We start from the raw sequence: 18,240 nt of genomic DNA on the forward strand, positions 1-18,240 counted from the left end.
ATATGATTTTTAAATTAACAGAATTTGATTATACTATTGAGTGACTCTGTTTTTCACAGTAAGAAGGGGGAAAAAAAGAGCAAATTCAGAAGCTAGCCTGGCACAGATAGGCTTATTAGACATAAACAATCTTATAGAATACCAACCCCAGACAAACTTACTCTGCAACTGTGATAAACTGAGACAAAGAAAGGACATTTCTCAGTTTTTCTAAGAAGAAACAAACAAGGTCACAATGCAACAAAAAAAGACAAATATTCCCTTCTTTTTGCTAAATGGGTAAATGCTACTTCTTTACCCAAACAATTGCTTCCTTACATCTTCCCCCACTGACCAAACCAAAGGTCAGATGCTTTCAAAGACACTTTTACTGAGAGGATTCATGGTTGCCCATGGTGTGTTTTCTCCCTTGATTACTTGATGCAAGTAATAAACCCAAGGTGTATTCCTTGGAGTTTTTGGCCAGAAGGCATAGGAGAACAGAAAAATGAAATATAAAATCTCTCAAGTCTAAATTGTATACTACTACTATCCTACACATCATTGTCTCTCTAATCACTGTGGGAAAACAAAATATTTAAGCACTCCCATTTACCTAGAAAATAGCTTAAAGTAGTCAGCATGGTTTTAAATTTGAGTACATGACATACATTTGGCCAACTTTTTCTCTTTCGGTTAAGAGCCAAGGTGTTTTCAAAGATTCAAAATCCATGTGACCTAGTCATCATTCTGCCTAAAGAAATCTGTTCTCTAGGATGTTTGATAGACTACTTTTTAAAAATGACGTTATTCTACATTGGTGAGTAAAACAAAATTAGACAGATTTCTTGCTAGTATTTATAAAATTCAGTATCTTACATGATTCACTAAGAAACTGCAGTAATTTCATAAAAATTGCAGCATAAATATAGCTACATACACAAATTTCAGAAAGAAGTTTAAAAATGAATTCTTCAACTCATAAACACATTTTCAAAAAATAGCCTTCACAGTTACATAAATAAAGTTATTACTCACGCTTCATTAAGGGGTACAAAAATAAAATCCTTCTCAAAAATATCTACATGCCGGGTCCATGTTTTTACTCTCCCATGTCGCTTTTGCTGTATTCTATAAGACAAGAGATAAACTATCACTTCCTGAAATGTTTCTAGTGCTTCAGCTTATATGCAGCCATTTATAGATTATGCAGACTAAGATGTTAACAAATAAAACAGTGTATAAAATGATTTAACAAGTCAGGGAAAGAAAAAAGAACATCTCAGATGGAGCTAGGAATGTGTGAAACTGCCCATCACTGAATCTGCAAGAAGGAATTTTTAATTCCTGCTACTACTTACTAGGTGAACCAGTGCTACTATTTTTCTTACTACATATTAACAACTATATTGAGAAATGTATTAGACCATGGCCTATAATGACTGAGGAAAAGAGAGCATGAAAAATGAGTATTACAGAAGATGAACTATGACTATGAACCAATAGTCAAACCAATCACTATCATCAACTCTAAGATGTAAAATTAGTAATCATTGAAACAGTAGAAAATATTATTTATATTATCCACAATAGCCATCAATTCAAGACAACTGATAGCCCTTACGGCATTCTGTATACATCTTTTAACCAAGTATCGGTGCAAATTAGGGCTGGATGCAATCACTATAAGGACAGGAATTATAAACAAACTAACTGAAGGCTAATACACGGAACAGTATTTTCTTAACTTGTTGGAGCAGTATTATCCAAAGAAGTTATCAAAAGTACAGATTCATAGGTTCCTCTCTTAAGTAATAGGAATGGAACATCTAGGGTAAAACAGAGCAATCTGTACTTAGTAAGTATCCAAGTAATTTTTTTTTTTAAATTATCAGGCATATCTGGGGATTACTGATTTAGATACTGGACCAAAAACCTTTATGAATTCCAGGTATTCTTGAAGTTTTAGAATATTATGAATTTTATTAATTTTGCTAATTGGCAACAGAATTAACAAATGTTGCCTTAATACAAGTGCTTTTTTCATTAACTTAAACTTGAGTGAGTTATTACAACTGTTAAATATTTTCAGAGCTTGACTTACGATAGATTAGTTGTTTCGTGAAGATTTCTTCTTTCTCTCTGATTAAGGCGTTTATAGAAAAAAGAACTGAATATATGAATTCGGTCAGCTTCTTCTTTCTTCAGTTTTTCAAGCACCAAATATCTATTTTATAAAAAAATCCAAATATAATGAATTTAGCTGTTTACTTTATACTAAAAACAGTCAGTAATCAAATATCTGATTAGTCAACATCAAACCTTTCTTAAAACTGAGATTTTATTAGCAAAATTTACTGCATATTCTAGGAAATGGTAACTACTGGATTATTTTCGACAAATGAAATGCTTGAAAGTAAAACTATGATTTGCAAGATCTGATCTTGAAGACTCAAATAAATAAAATAAAAAATGAAATATAAATAACAACCACCAAAGAAATAGAGAATAGTAAGAGAATATTATGAAAAATTATGTCAACAAATTGGACAACCTAGAAGAAATGGGTAACTCCTAGAAATATATAAACCTCTAAAACTGAAGCAAGAAAGAAAAGAAAATTAAAACAGACTGATTACCAAGAACAAAACTATAATCAAAAAGTTCCCAACAAACATCTAGGACTAGATGGTTTCACTGATGTAGTCTTCTAAAACTTTAAGGAAAAGTTAGTAACTGTTCCACTCAAACTATTCCAAAAAATAAAAGAGAAAGTAAAGCTTTCAAATTTATTCCACAAGGCCACCACTACCCTGTTACCAAAACAAGATAAAAACACTACCAAAAAAAAAAAAAAAAAAAAAAGAGAGAGAGAGAGAGAGAACTATAGGCCAATATCTTTTATGGAACATAGATATAAAAGTCCTCAACAAAATGTTTGCAAACCAAACCCAATGACAGGTTTAAAAAAAATCATTCACAATGATCAATCTGAATTTATTTCTGGGATGCAAGGGTAGTTTAATATTCACAAATCTATCAACATGATACATCACATTAACAAGGGAAAGGATAAAAACCAGATGATCATGTCAATAGGCGCAAAAAAAGCACAGGATAAAGTATATTATCCATTCATGATAAAAACTCTTAACAAAGAAAGTTTAGAGGGAATATACCTCAACATAATAAAGGCCATATGTGAAAAATCCTGTTTACATCCTATTCAATGATGAAAACAGAACTTTTCCTCTAAGATCAGGAACAGAATAAAGAAGTTCACTCCCAAAACTTTTATTTAATATAGTACTAGAAGTCCTACCCACAGCAATCAGATAAGAAAACAATTAAAAAGCAGCCACATTAGTAAGGAATTAATAAAACTTCTACTATTTGAAGATGACAGGATACTATATACAGAAAACTCTAAAGACTCCACCATAAAGAGGCACCTCATCGATTCAGTTGGTTGAGTGTCCAACTCTTGATTTTGGCTCAGGTCAAGACTGAGCCCACATTGGGCTCTGCACTGGGCATGATGCCTACCTAAGATTCTCTCCCTCCCTCTGCACCCTTCTCCCTCCATCCCTAAAAAAGAAAAAAAAAAAAAAAAGACTCTACCAAAAATCTAGTAGAACTGATAAATGAATTCAGTAAAATCACGGGAATGAATTTAATTTATAGAAAACTGTTGCTCATACACTAATAATTATGTAGGAGAAAGAAAAATTAGGGGCAGCTGGATGGCTCAGTGGGTTAAGCCTTTGCCTTCAGCTCAGGTCATGATCGCAGGGTCCTGGGTTCGAGCCCCACATCAGGCTCTCTGCTCGCAGGGAGTCTGCTTCCCCCTCTGTCTGTCTCTGCCTGCCTCTCTGCCTATCTGTGATCTCTGTCAAATAAATAAATAAAATCTTAAAAAAAAAAAAGAAAAAGAAAAATTAATAAATTACCTAGGAATATCTTTAACCAAAGGAATGAAAGACGCATATTCTGAAAGCTGTTAACACTGATGAAAGAAACTGAAGATGATGCAAACAAATGGAAAGATATTCCACGCTCATCGAATGGGAGAACCAATAGTGTTAGAATGTCTATACAACCCAAAGCAATCTACAGGTTTAATACAATCCTTATCAAAATACATAATTAGAATAATACTAAAATTTGTATGGAACTACAAAAGACCCAGAATAGCAATCTTGAGAAAGAAGAACAAAGCTGGAGTAATACGATCTCAAATTCAAGAAATACTACAAAGTGGTAGTAATCAAAACAGTATAGCACTGGCACAAAAATGAACACATACATCAGTGGAACAGAATAGAGAGTTCAGAAATAAATCCACACATATATGGTCAATTAATCTACAATAAAGGAAGCAAGAATATACGATGGGGAAAAGAGTCTTTTCAGCAAATGATGTTAGGACAACTGGATGGACTACTTTCTTTTACCACACACAAAAAAATAAAACAGATTAAAGATCTAAACAAATTAAACAGATTTAATCAAAACAGATTAAAGATCTAAATATGAGATCTGAAACCACAAAAATTCTAATAGAAAACATAAGCAGTAATTTCTCTGACATCAGTCAGAAACATTTTTCTAGATATGACTCTACAGGCAAGAAAAACAAAAGCAAAACTAAACTACTGGGACTACACCAAAATAAAAAGGTTTTACACAGTGAAGAAAACCATCAACAAAATAAAAAAGCAACATACTAAATGGGAGAAGATACTGTATCTGCAAATGATATATCCAATAAGCAGTTAATACCCAAAATATATATAAGGAACTAATACAACTCAATATGAAAAAGAAAGAGAACAAAAACCCCAACCAAATCAATTAATGGGCAGAAGACATGAAGCGACATTTTCCCGAGGACATACAGATGGTCAACAAACACATGAAAAGATGCTCAACATCATTAATCATTGGGAAAATGTATATCAAAACCACAAAAAGGTTATCACTTAATACCTGTCAGAATGATAAAATAAAAAAACACAAGAAACAACAAGTACTGGTAAAAATGTGGAGAAAAAGGAACCTTCAGGCACTGTGGTGAGAATGCAAGTTGATGCAGACACTGTGGAAAAACAGTAGGAGGTCCTCAAAACTTAAAAACAGAACACTCTATGATCCAGTAATTTCACTACTGGGTATTTATCCAAAGAAAATGAAAACAACAATTGAAAAGACATATGCACCCCTATGTTCATCCTAACATTATCTACAATAGCAAAGACAGGGAAGCAATCCAAATGTTTAGTCATATGTGAATGGATAAAAATGTGGTGTATAGACAGACAGACAGACAGACACACACACACACACACACACACACACACACACACGGATTGCTCCTCAGCCATCAAAAAGAATGAGCTCTTGGAGCTCCTGGGTGGCTCAGTGAGTTAAAGCCTCTGCCTGTGGCTCAGGTCATGATCCCAGGGTGCTGGCATTGAGCCCCACTTCGGGCTCTCTGCTCAGCAGGGAGCCTGCTTCCTCCTCTCTCTCTGCCTGCCTCTCTGCCTACTTGTGGTCTCTTGTCTGCCAAATAAATAAATAAAATCTTTAAAAAAAAAATGAGATCTTGCCATCTGCAACAACATGGATGGACCTAGAGGGTACCTGCTAAGTAAAGAAAGTCAGAGAAAGACAAATATCATATGATTTCATTCACGTGTGGCATTTAAGAAACAAGACAAACCTTGAGAAAAAGAGACAACCCCCCTCCTCTACTATTAAATATTAAGAACTGGTGGTTGCCAGAGAAGTAGGTAGGCAGATAGATGAGCTAGATAATACGGATTAAGAGTACCTTTATCTTGATGAGCACTGAATAATGTATAGAACCATTGAACCATTATACCATTATACACCTTGAACTAATACAATACTGTATTTAAGAAAGTCACAGTGAAAAAGTTTGTTTCCTACTTGAAGAGTTAGAAAATAACACACAGTTCTAGTAACAGTTGAATTAGTTATTTTAATATAGTTAAGTTTAAGAAGAAAGTTTCTTTTTAAATTAACTTCTAAGCATGTCATGAGACACATAATAAAAATATATTTATAATATAAACAGATTTTTTAAAAAGATTCATTTTATTTTAGAGCAAGAGAAAGCACTGAAGTGCAAGTGGAGGTAGGGGGAAGAAAGAGAGAGAATTCCTGAACAGATTCTGTGCTGAGTGAGGCGTCTGATGTGGGGCTCACTCTCAGGACCCTGAGATCATGACCAGAGCAGAAATCAAGAGCTGATGCTCAACCAACTGAGCCATCCAGGTACCTTATAAGCAGATTTTTTAAAAAACCACGGATTTTGTTAGGTTTCCTTTTTCATTTGGAATACTGATTTGCAGAAGAGCAGAACTTTTAGATAATATAACTTTAATGTAGTTTTATTTGAAGTGCTACTATAATATCAAGGGGCCTCCCGAAAATGTAAAGACTTTTAAGAGTATACACAAATACTATAAAATTTCTATCATAGTGTAAAAAATAAAGATATAAGTATGAAATATAATAGGCTACAATGTAAACAAAATACAGGCATTCAACTTATTTTATATGCTTTCAGAACCAAAAACTATTTTTTTTCCAAAAACTATTTTAAATATAAAAAATTAAGTAAGTTAAAAGTAAAAGGATAAAAAATACATACCATGCAAACAAAAACCAACAGAAAACTATAGTAACTATATTCATTGTGAACAAAGGAGGCTTAAGAACAAGACATTATCAAGGATATAGAGGAACATTACAAATGACAAAGGGCTGATTCTCCAAGAAACATAAACTTGTATGCACCTAAGAATATCCAAAATATATAAGGCAAAATGAATTTGAAAGGAAAAGAAGACAAACCCATTATTATACTTCAAGATCCAAGTGTGTGTGTGTGCGTGTGTGCCTGTGTGCGATATATATATATATATATATATATATATATATATATATTTGGTTTTTGTTTGTTTTATAAATTTTCATATATGAATTCATATATAAATTTTCATATATATTTGTTATACTTTTTCTATATAACCTTCTCAAGTATACATAACTATCAATAACTGATAGAACAAGCAGGCATGAAATCAGTAAGGACAAAGATGAGCCAAACAGCCAAATAACTTGACTAAACTGACATTCACAGAACACTTCATCCAACAACAGCAGTACTGTTCTGCACACTCAAGACTTTATGTTTGGTTTCTTAAGGAAGTTACATTAGAATTAAGAAATAATATTTTTAAAAAATTATGATAAAAATGCATAACATCAAATTTACAATCTTAGCCATTTTAAAAAAAGATTTTATTTTTAAATCTCTACACCCAAAGTGGGGCTCGAACCACAACCCCGAGGCCAAGACTCATGCTTCACTGACTGTACCAGCCAGGCACTCCCAATCTTAAACATTTAAAAAAAATTTTTTTTAGATAATCTCTACACCCAGTGTGGGGCTCAAACCCATAACCCCAAGATCAAGAGTCGCATGCTCCACCAGCTAAGCCAGCTAGGGGCCTGCCACTCTTAACCATTTTTATGTGTAGAGTACAATAGTGTTAAGTATATTCACATGGTTGTGAAACAGATTTCCAGAACTCCATCTTGCAAAACAGAAACTCCATACTCATTAAACAATTCCTTTTTCTCCCATCCCTCAGCTTTTGATGACCACCATTTATTTTCTTTTTCTATGAATATGATAATTTCAGACACCTAATATAAGTGGGATCATATAGTACTTGTTTCTGTGACTGGCTTATTTCACTTTACATAATGTCTTCCAGATTCATTCATACTGAGGCATGTGACAGATTTCCTTCCTTATTAAAACTGATTAATATTCCACTGTATTTATATACCACATTTTGTTTATCCATTCATCCATCAATGGGCATATGAGTGGCTTCCACCTCTTGGCTACTATGAACATGGGTGTGTGGTGTGTGATTATCTCTTTGAGACCATACTTTCAATTCTATTGGATATATACCTAGAAGTAGGACTGCTGGATCAGAGGGTAGTTCTATTTCTAATTTTTGAGGAGCCACTATACTTTTTTCCTTAATAGCTAAACCATTTTACATTCCCATCAATAGTGCACAAAGAATCCATTTTACCCACTTTCTCAGAACACTTATTTTCTTTCCTTCTTTTTTCTTTTTTAGCAACACTTATTTTCTTTTCTTACTTCTTTTGGATAGTAGCTATCCAAATGGGGATATCTATGTAGATACATATCTATATCGATCTATCTATATCTAGATCTATCGATAGATCTAGATATATCTATGTGTATCTATATATCTACATCTAGATAGATCGATATAGATATGTATCTACATAGATATATAGATATATACACCGATATATCTACATATAGATATATATCTATATATATATCTCCAAACTCTTTGTGGGTTTGACTTTTATTTCCCTGATGAATAATACCGAAAATTCTTTCATACACTTGTTGGCCATAGGTAGGAGATAACATTTTTTGTCTTAGCTATGAAGAACTTTAAACTCATTTTTTTTTTAACTCTTTCTTGTATGTGTTAGGTTTCAGAAGAGTCTAGCATCTGCAAAGTTAAACATTTAAAATCTATGGAAATCTATGGCAGTTTCTCTTTAAAAAAAAAAAAAAAGATTTTATTTATTTGATGCAGGGAGAGAGAGACAGCAAGAGAGCGAATATAAGCAGGGGAAGTTAGAGAGGGAGAAGCAGGCTGAGCAGGGAGTCCGACGCAGGGCTGGATCCCAGAACCCTGGAATCATGACCTGAGCTGAAGGCAGATGCTTAATGACTGAGCCACTCAGGCACCCCTATGGCAGTTTCTCTTGCTAGCAAATCAGTGATACATTTTATAATGTACTGAAACATATTCCATTACTATCAAATCTTCAAAAGGAAAAATAATACCTTTGAAAATGGTATATAATTGGGGCACCTGGGTGGCTCAGTGGGTTAAAGCCTCTGCCTTTGGCTCAGTTCATGATCCCAGGGTCCTGGGATGGAGCCCTGCATCGGGCTCTCTGCTCCTCGGAGAGCCTGCTTCCTCTCTCTCTCTCTCTGCCTGCCTCTCTGCTTACTTGTGATCTGTCTGTCAAATGAATAAATAAAATCTTTTTAAAAAATGGGATATAATTAACATAAACAGAATATAATATTACCCCCAAAGTGAAGTTGGTTGATGATGTTGACCTTGCCGATTTTGTTTGGTTATTCTATCAGTTGTTGAGAGGGGAACTGAAGTCTCTAGCTGTAATTGTGGATTTGTCGGTTTCTCTTTTTAGATTGGTTCATTTTTGTAGCTCTACCTATTTTGTAGCTATGTTGTACGGTATATACCCATTTAGGATTGCTAAGTCTTCTTGGTGGCTCTCTAGCCCCAGTAATTGTTGTTTTTAAGTTTATTTTTCTGATAACAATATAGTTAACTCTTGCTTTAATATCTGCTTCATATCTTTTATCAGACTTTTATTTTCAACTTATATATATTATTATCATTGAAATTACTTTTTTGTAGACAGGACATAGTTGGGCTACGGTGTTTAATTAGTCCACTACTCTGCTGATCTTGGTCTTTTTCCTTTTTTTTTTTCTTAAAGATTTTATTTATTTATTTGATAGAGAGAGAGAGGGAACACAAACAGGGAGAGGAGGAGTGGGAGACGCAGGCTCCCCGCCGAGCAGGATGCCCAATGCAGGAATCAATCCCATGACCTGAGCCAAAGGCAGACACTTAACGACTGAGCCACCCAGGCACAGCTGATCTTGGTCTTCTAACTGACATAAATAGTGCATTTATTCTTTTTATTTTAATTTTTTTATTAAATAGTGCATTTAAATTGAATGTAATTAGGGATACCTGGGTGGATCAGTCAGTTGAGCATCTTACTTTTGATTTTGGCTCGGGGCATTATCTCCAGGTTATGACATGGAGAAGCTCCACCTTGGGCTCTGTGCTCAGCAGGGAGTCCACTTGAGATTCTCTCTATCCCTCTCCCTCTCTCCCTGTCCCTCCCCACCTCAAATACATAAATAAATAAGATGCAGTTAGTAATATGTTCTATCTTCTAGATCACTGATTCTCTGTCCTCTCCATTTTTCTGTTGTGCTTATAGAAGCTTTTATTTGTTACTATAGTTTTAGTTCTAAAATTTCCACTTTTTCTTCTTTATATCAATTTTAAGTAAGTTTCATGTATGTTCACAATTTTTCTCTGAATTTTAATAATGGATGCTTAAAAATCTGTCATAATTCTAATTCTAATAATTCTAATATCTGTACTGTCTTGGTGTTGACTATTTATATTATGTTTTCTCATTCCATTTGAGATCTACTTGTTGGTGAGAGAAGTAATTTTAGATTGAAAGATGGACATTTTGGGTAAGTTACAGGACTCTAGATCTTATTTAATTTTCATGTTTTAAGAGGCTTCTCTGGTACCACCACCTTCTATGGTATAGTGGGCTCCACCTCATTACTGCCAGTGGGGATGGAAGTTCAGGTTCTCTACTAGGCCACTATTATGAGAGACAGAGGGGCTCTGTGTTACAAGTAAGGATGGAAGTCTCCCCACTAGACCTTCACTGATACCATCTCTGCTAGACAGAGAGAAATGAGTATCTCATTATCCCCCAGGGACTAGGGTAGAAGTCCAGGTCAACATTTGACTGGTATTAGTTCAGGGTCCCTGGGACCTTAAAGTTATTCTGAGCCTTTATCTGCCCTAACCTCTGCTGTACAGAACCCACTTAATGTATCCTCCTTTAAAGCTTTCAACTCCCTTCAATTTCATGGCATAGCCAACTATGGATTTCTCTTCTTACCTCTCAAATCCTTCAGAATTTATTCATGAGAATCTCTTTCTTCCCTAACTCTCGAGATTCTGTCCTTTATAGCTCTTTTTCTCATTCTGTATTTCTACCTAAGCAATTTTACCCATTCTATTAATTAAACTACCACTTGCAAAATAAAGCCTCCTAATTCTATATGTCTCCAGGCCAGAACTCAAATGAACTCCAGAACCATATACTCAGTTGTTTACTGGCACTGCCCCTTTTGTTGTATCACAACCATCTAAAAGCAAACTCATCCCTTCCTCCAACGAACCTGTTCTGTTTTTGTTCATTGCTTCACACTCAGTGACAAAATCATTTTGCAGGTCTCACCAGTCAGAAAGCTAGGAGTTACCTGCCAACCATTCCTCTCCTTCTTGCTATCCATTCACTCAGTTGCTAAACAACTCTACCTCTTAAAAAAAACATTTATTCCTTTCCACTTTAATTAAAATGCCTTAATGAGACTTTTTTTTTTTTTTTAAAGTAGGCTCCATGCTCAGCATGGAGTCCAAGGTGGGGCTTGAACTTACAGCTCTGAGATCAAGAGTTGGAACCAGCTGAGCCACCCAGTGTCCCTTAATCAGGCTTCTTGTATCACCTTAATTAAATTTCCTTAAATCATCCCTCATCTAGACATCAACAATAATTCTTGTCAGAATGATCTTAAGGAAAGCTCAATTATGATACCACATCTCTGATCAAAACCTTTTACTCTTTTTAACAATGTACTCTTTTCCTCAAATGCTGGCTGCAACCATTAGTAGGTTATGAAGTCAATTCAGCAGCTTTCAAAAACCAGTTCAAAAAAAAAAAAAAGTTTTATGAAATACATTTGAATAAACTAGAAAATACTGGCAAGTGCTGGATACACTGATAGTTCTGTTTTGTTTCATATACACACTCATTTTATATCACAAACCAGTAAACACATACAAATTTATACATGTATAAACACACTGCACATACATGTATATGCATGTGTATACTGGGTCATGATGTAAGCTCTTCCAGGAAAGAAACTTGGTCCCTTCTATTTTCCAACCCCCAAAGAGAATGAAGCACTGTTTTGCTGCTGCATCTATACCACGTTAATACTTCTGTCAATGTTTAATCCCGTATTTGTGTTCCCTATAAGACCATAAATTTCTATCACAGTATGTGGTACATAGCTGGCACTAAATATCAAGTAAAATCATACTTTTGTGCTTGCTCAATAGTTTATTACCTACAGTACTAACAATTTTTTAAAGGCCTAAAATAGTATAACAAAAACAATACAATAAGCTAGCATTTATGAACATGCTATATGGGCCTAGTGTTTTCTTAATGCTTGACATGTATTATTTAATTCTCATACCCTTTTAGATGTTACTACTCTTCTCACTTTTTTTATGAGAAAACACAGGTAGAGACATTAAATAATTTCCCAAACATCACACAATAAGTTGCAGTGATAGAATTCAAAACCCAAAGTTTTGATTCTAGAAAACAAAGATAAACACTACAGAATGTTAAAAGATATGCTTAAAGAAGGTAGAAAATTAACTTACTTCAAATAAAAGTCTATAATAACATCATTTAAAAATTCTCCTTCACTTAGACAGTGCAGGTCCTCATTAGTAACAGAGATACCTCCCTTAGCTGGAGGTGGTGGATATACTATTAACCTGTAACAAAATAAACAAGTTAAAACAAAACAAAACAAAACAAAACAAAACACAAAAAACACAAGCAAATGAGCAAGTGTGTGTGTGTACGTAATTGAAATGTAATAAAAAAGAAAACAAATTTAAGAGCATCACAAACGTAAATCAATACTCTCACTTTTCTACAGGGCCCATGAAGATGGTATGATTCTCTCCAGTTTCTTCATCATCATCAAAAAACTGGAATTCTTGCTTGTTTTTAAGTTGTATTTTAGATTCAAGGGACACCTGGTAAAGGAAATTATCAGTTTACAAAATCAACTGGGAAATTTTTCAATAAAAAAGCAAGCACAAGGCAAGAATACAGTTTAAAAAAAAATTTTAAATGTGAATTTTAAAAGTATATATTATTTTTAACAATTAAAAATTAGAAACAGGCAAAACCAGGGCCTATATTCTTTGTGTGTGTAGTTTCTAGAACAGTGATATTCTTCCAATTATTGTAACAATGGTGTACTGCTATCTTGTCTATGATCTCTATCATCCTGATGAAATTATATTTGTAAATCCAAAGAACAGATATAGTGGTTTCTGATTCTGGGAGTGGAGCCCTTCCTAAGTTCAATGATTAGGCAATCCATGGGGTATGAGAGCAGAGGCTCAGGGAATATAGTCCAATGAGCTTCAGTTCCCCAGAATGAAGAAGTCCTTAAGAAAGAACCTTGCATTGAAGTTTTATTCTATCACAGCTGTGTTATGGCTTCAGTTGCTCTTTTCTTCCTTATCAATAACCTCTTGAGGCAAGTTCTGCAAAAGAAGAGGAATGGTTCCCCTTTCTTCTGTTCTTTTCGTTAACCCATTAACTGTGTGAATAGCTCTTCTCTGGTGAGACCTTGCTCAGCTTCACCAAGACTGTGCCTTGGATAGCCCTATTTCCAATTTTTAGGCAGGATGAAAAATTTTAAGTACTTCTAAATAAATTAAGTCAGTAAAATTCAGTTGCTGGGTTAGGGGACAAATTTGTTTTATTTAATGTTGTACTCTGTGTTGTAAGAATACACAGCTTTTGGCTTCAGAGTTACACACTATATGATTAGTTATTCTAGAAATGGATACATATGTTGACAGTCACAATCAAATGGCTTGTATTCTTTGTCAACCATGTATGCACATGTTACGTATAAATGTACATCAAGGACCAAAATTCCTTTATCTGTATTGAAGTCAACGGCATCACTGGGAACCACTACCAAATTTAAGAGTAACAATCAATTTGAATATAGCAGTATATGTTCAGAGTGGGGGCGGGGGGTGGAGAAAAAAGGATGAGAGAGAAAGAAAAGATTAAAAGGTAAGAATACAGTATGGAAAGGAGCTAACACTGCTTCTGAAACTTATACCAAGTACTCTATGTGTCACAAGTCACCTACCCGCCATTAATATTTTGACACACAGTTTACAAATCACATATAAAAGCAAATGATTCTGAAATGGAATTAAAAATATCTAACTCCAAAATTAGCAGTATGATAATGAAACATATTTCACTTTAAAGCTACCCATTATTTAAAAAACTTAAAAACATAATTACATTTTTAATTTTGTTTTCTTTTTGCACACAACTTCCTTTGATGCTCTCTTCATAGGTTCTTGTACAGGCAACAAGTCTGCTATTGGCTTCTTCAAAGGGAATTTTCGCAAAAAAATTGGACACATTATTCTTTATGCCAATGTCAGTAATGATACTTTCAAATACCATATTTGCCTGAGGATCAAGGCCATTTTGAAAAATTAAGATTATGTACTGTTCTTCCAAATCTGAAAAGAAATCAATATAACTTTAAGTATAAAAGAAAAAGAAAGGGCAAATAAATATTAGAAAAAGAGTAACAACTACTTGTTTCCAAGGGTATCACCAGAAATCTGGTGTAAATGTTCAAATTACTGTTTGATATACAGTGGCTATGTAACAAATACTCGAATAAAGACCAGCGACAGTGTCACCTAACAATGTCACCTAAAAGTTATTAACAAAAAGGAACCAGAATATATTACCCTAGCAGCAAATTTAAGAACAAATCTATTCATGGATGTAACTAATACATTTCATCTAATAAGATCCATATATAGTTTTAAGTATATTTCAATTAACATTTTTGTCAAACACAAATAAGAAACTGCCAGGTTTATTAATAGCTCTAGAGAACTTAACTGAAAACAAATAAACAAACAAATAAAAAACTATTGTTCACTAATGTACCGAGTATTGCAGCTACCATTTATTCATCATTAAGCTAAAGCAGCAATTACTGCTGAAAAGTATTTACTTTACAATTAGTCATGCTATGTCATAAACATTAGAAGCGAAGGGAAGCAATTTGGAGAACACCATCTATTATTGCAGAGGATGGAGACTTATTACAGGAGCCAGCAAACTTCCTATTCAAGATGTTTCAAGGATTCTAGAATTATATGGTTGATTTACACTTAGTACTTCTACCAGTGCATTAAAAATTTTCATTTTTACTCAGATTACAGTGTTAAAATAAGGAATGCAAACCTTTTTTGAGTTTTAACCCATTTTGAAAACTTTCTGAATGGGTAAACCTGGGTTTCACCTTTAGAAATTCCACTTTATGTGGGCTTTTCCCCTCATTTATAAAATGGTAATTATATTATATGTATATAAATATAGATACATAATTATTCTTACAAGATCACTGTAAGGACTGTAGATAATACACATCTAAGACATCTATTAAAGCACACTCACACTGTGCTATACAATGCACTGTATTATTAAAAGGTGTTCTACAAAACTTACTTGTTAATTTATTTGTTCCCTTAGAATCATTCCAACCTTTATCCTCCATATTCATTTGCAGTTGCATGCTCAGCTTTTGATAAACTGCTGGTATTGTCTGAAGAAACACAACTGGTAATTTTCGGACATTACACCATTCACATTTAGTTAGATCAGAGGTATTTAAAGTAATCCCTACAGGCTCATTTTCTGGTTCTGGGGGAAAATAAATGAAATTAGAAAAGGAATCAATTCTTAAAATCATGAATGGAGGAAACTAAGGAAACACAAATTTAAAGTTAACCACATATTTGCTACGCTCTAAAAATATTGAGTCGTGAGAAATGAAAAATCTTTAGAACTATCTTAAAGAAGCTTCTACATGTTTTCCAAATGAAGAGGATTCTAAAGAAGTATACTTATAAAATTAAACACAGGTTTTATGATGTTACAAAATAAAAATTACACTATTAAAATACAAGCCCTTTGTTAAGAAATATGTAATAATGAATCATCTTCATGAACTCTATGAATATCATTTAATATTTTATTCCTGCAAAGTGTTTTATTGTAAATAAAGCTTTAGTGAGTAAAAAGACATAAAACAACTTACCTTCTAGCTGTATCTTGATAAAATCTAAACAAAACTAAAAAATAAGATAAATTAGTACCAATCATAGACTTACGAAGATTTTGCTACAAATACCCTAAATGACACATTATTTGAGAGGCTACAGAGGGCAAAAAAAATGAAACCATCTACCATGTACTTAAATATGAGGTATCCCCCCTCCATGCCAAATTGTCTTTCAGAAAGGCAAGTTTCACCTTTTTATTCAAGCACTTAGAACATTTCTTACATTATCGGTTTATTTCTTAGAACTTCAAAGAGATGTTGACTGAATATTACAACAAAATCCTGAATACTCCTTACCTAGATTCACTAACTATTAAAACTTTGCCACACCTACTCCCCATTACTCTATGTACATACACATCTCCCTTTGTTAAACCAGCATAAAACAAGCAGAGGGCATCATGATATTCCAACCCCAAATCCTTCAGCATCTATCTTCCAAGAATGACATTCTCCTACACAACCAAGACAGCATTACCACACCTAAGAAAACCAAGATTAACTCTATCCAACATACACTTCTTATTCAAACTTTCCCAGTTATTCAAAATTGTTCTTTATTGTGTTTTATTTTACTTTAAGATTTTATTTATTTAACTGACATACAGAGCACAAGCAGTAGGAGCAGGAGAGGGAGAAGCAGGCTCCCCACTGAGCAGGGAACCCAACAAGGGGCTCAATCCCCAGACCCTGGGATCATGGCCTGAGCCAAATTCAGATGCTTAACTGACTGAACCACCCAAGCATCCCTTTTATTGTGTTTTAACTTTTCCAATCCATGATTCTGTCAAGGTTACATTTGTCTCTTTTGTCTACCCCTGTCAGGACCAGAAATATGCCTTCTTCTGTTCTTCATAACATGACCTTTGAAGAATCCAGGCTAGGTTCTGCAAAATATACATCTTGAACTTGTGTTGCCTCATTGTAAAATTCAGGCCACAACATTTCTACCTAATACAGCATACAGGTGATGTTTTGTACCTCCTACTACATCATACTGGAAGGGATATGATGTCAGGCTGTCCCATTACTGATACAAACTTAATCACTTGGCAAAGCCAATGTGCCAGGTCTTTCCGCTATTAAGATATACTTTTCTCTTAGTAATTGAATAGTAATCTGTGGAGAGATACTTGAAAGCTTATGAATATCCTGTTCCCTAATAACCTTTCTGCTAATGGCTTTAGAATCCACTGGATATCTTGCCTCAATCAGTTATTATTGGTAGTCTAAAAGGTGATTTTAAAATATTTTATCTATTTAAGAGTGAGAGACAGAGATAGTGATAGAGAGCACTAGCTGGAGGAGAGGGGGAAGCAGGTTCCCCGTTGAGCAGGGAGCCCGATGTGGGGGATGTTGGGCTCGATCCCAGAATGCTGGGATCATGATCTGAGCCGAAGGCAGCTGCTTAACTGAATGAGCCACCCAAGCGCCCCTAAAAGGTGATTTTCTAACTAGATTTTTAACATCCAGAAGACATCCCACTACATCCCGAATTAATACTCACTGTGTGTGTTAAGAGAATGAAAACATAAACAAGAATTTCAAAATGCATTTAAAAGTAAATTGGAGGCCATTTGCAATGACATGGATAGAGCTAGATTATGCTACGTCAAATAAGTCAGAGAAAGATAAATAACCCTATGACTCACTCCCGTGGAATTAAAGAAGAAAACAGATAAACATATGGGAAGGGGGAAAAGAAAAAAAAGGACAGGGAAACAAACCATAAAGAAACTTTTTTTTTTCTTTTTTAAGAGCGAGAATGAGAGGGGTAATAGAGGCAGAAGGAAAGAGAAAGAATCTTAAGAATCTTAAGCAGGCTCCACACCCACAACCCTGAAATCATGACCTGATATGAAATCTGAAATCGGATGCTTAATCAACTGAGCCAGCCAGGTGCCCCCAAACCACAGGAAACTTTTTTTTTTTTTTTAAGATTTTATTTATCTGAGAGAGAGACATCATGAGGGGAGGAAGAAGAGGAGGGAGATGGAAAAACAGACTCCCTGCTGAACAGGGAGCCCAACATGGGGATCGATCCAAAGACCCCAGGATCACAACCCCAGCAGAAGGCAGATGCTTAGCTGATTGAGCCAACCAGGCAACCCACCACGAAAGACTCTTAACAATAGAAAACAAACAGTATTGATGGAGGGAGGTGGGTGGGAGATGGGCTAGACAGGAGATAGGTATTAAAGAGGGCTTGTGATAAGCACTGGGTGTTTTATGTAAGTGATGAATCACTGAACTCTACTTCAGAAACTAATATTGCACTGTATGTTCACTGAAATTGCTTCCTC

At 34.5% G+C, this 18,240-nt stretch overlaps 1 protein-coding gene across 9 annotated transcripts in view; it reads right to left on the bottom strand.

The window, feature by feature from the left end:
- SENP6 (SUMO specific peptidase 6) overlaps positions 1–18,240 on the bottom strand; it is a 117,743-nt gene that overhangs the window by 16,607 nt on the left and 82,896 nt on the right. For all 9 annotated transcript variants that reach the window (XM_082730283.1, XM_082730280.1, XM_082730277.1 and 6 more), the window contains 7 exons: positions 15,914–15,947; positions 15,322–15,516; positions 14,089–14,315; positions 12,676–12,785; positions 12,402–12,518; positions 2,084–2,206; positions 1,018–1,110 (listed from right to left, as the gene is read on the bottom strand). In XM_082730283.1, coding sequence (XP_082586409.1) covers positions 1,018–1,110; positions 2,084–2,206; positions 12,402–12,518; positions 12,676–12,785; positions 14,089–14,315; positions 15,322–15,516; positions 15,914–15,947 — 899 coding nt within the window. The remainder of the gene's footprint in view (positions 1–1,017; positions 1,111–2,083; positions 2,207–12,401; positions 12,519–12,675; positions 12,786–14,088; positions 14,316–15,321; positions 15,517–15,913; positions 15,948–18,240) is intronic.

Source organism: Mustela nivalis (assembly GCF_964662115.1).
Source record: "Mustela nivalis genome assembly, chromosome: 5".
Classification (NCBI taxonomy): domain Eukaryota; kingdom Metazoa; phylum Chordata; class Mammalia; order Carnivora; family Mustelidae; genus Mustela; species Mustela nivalis.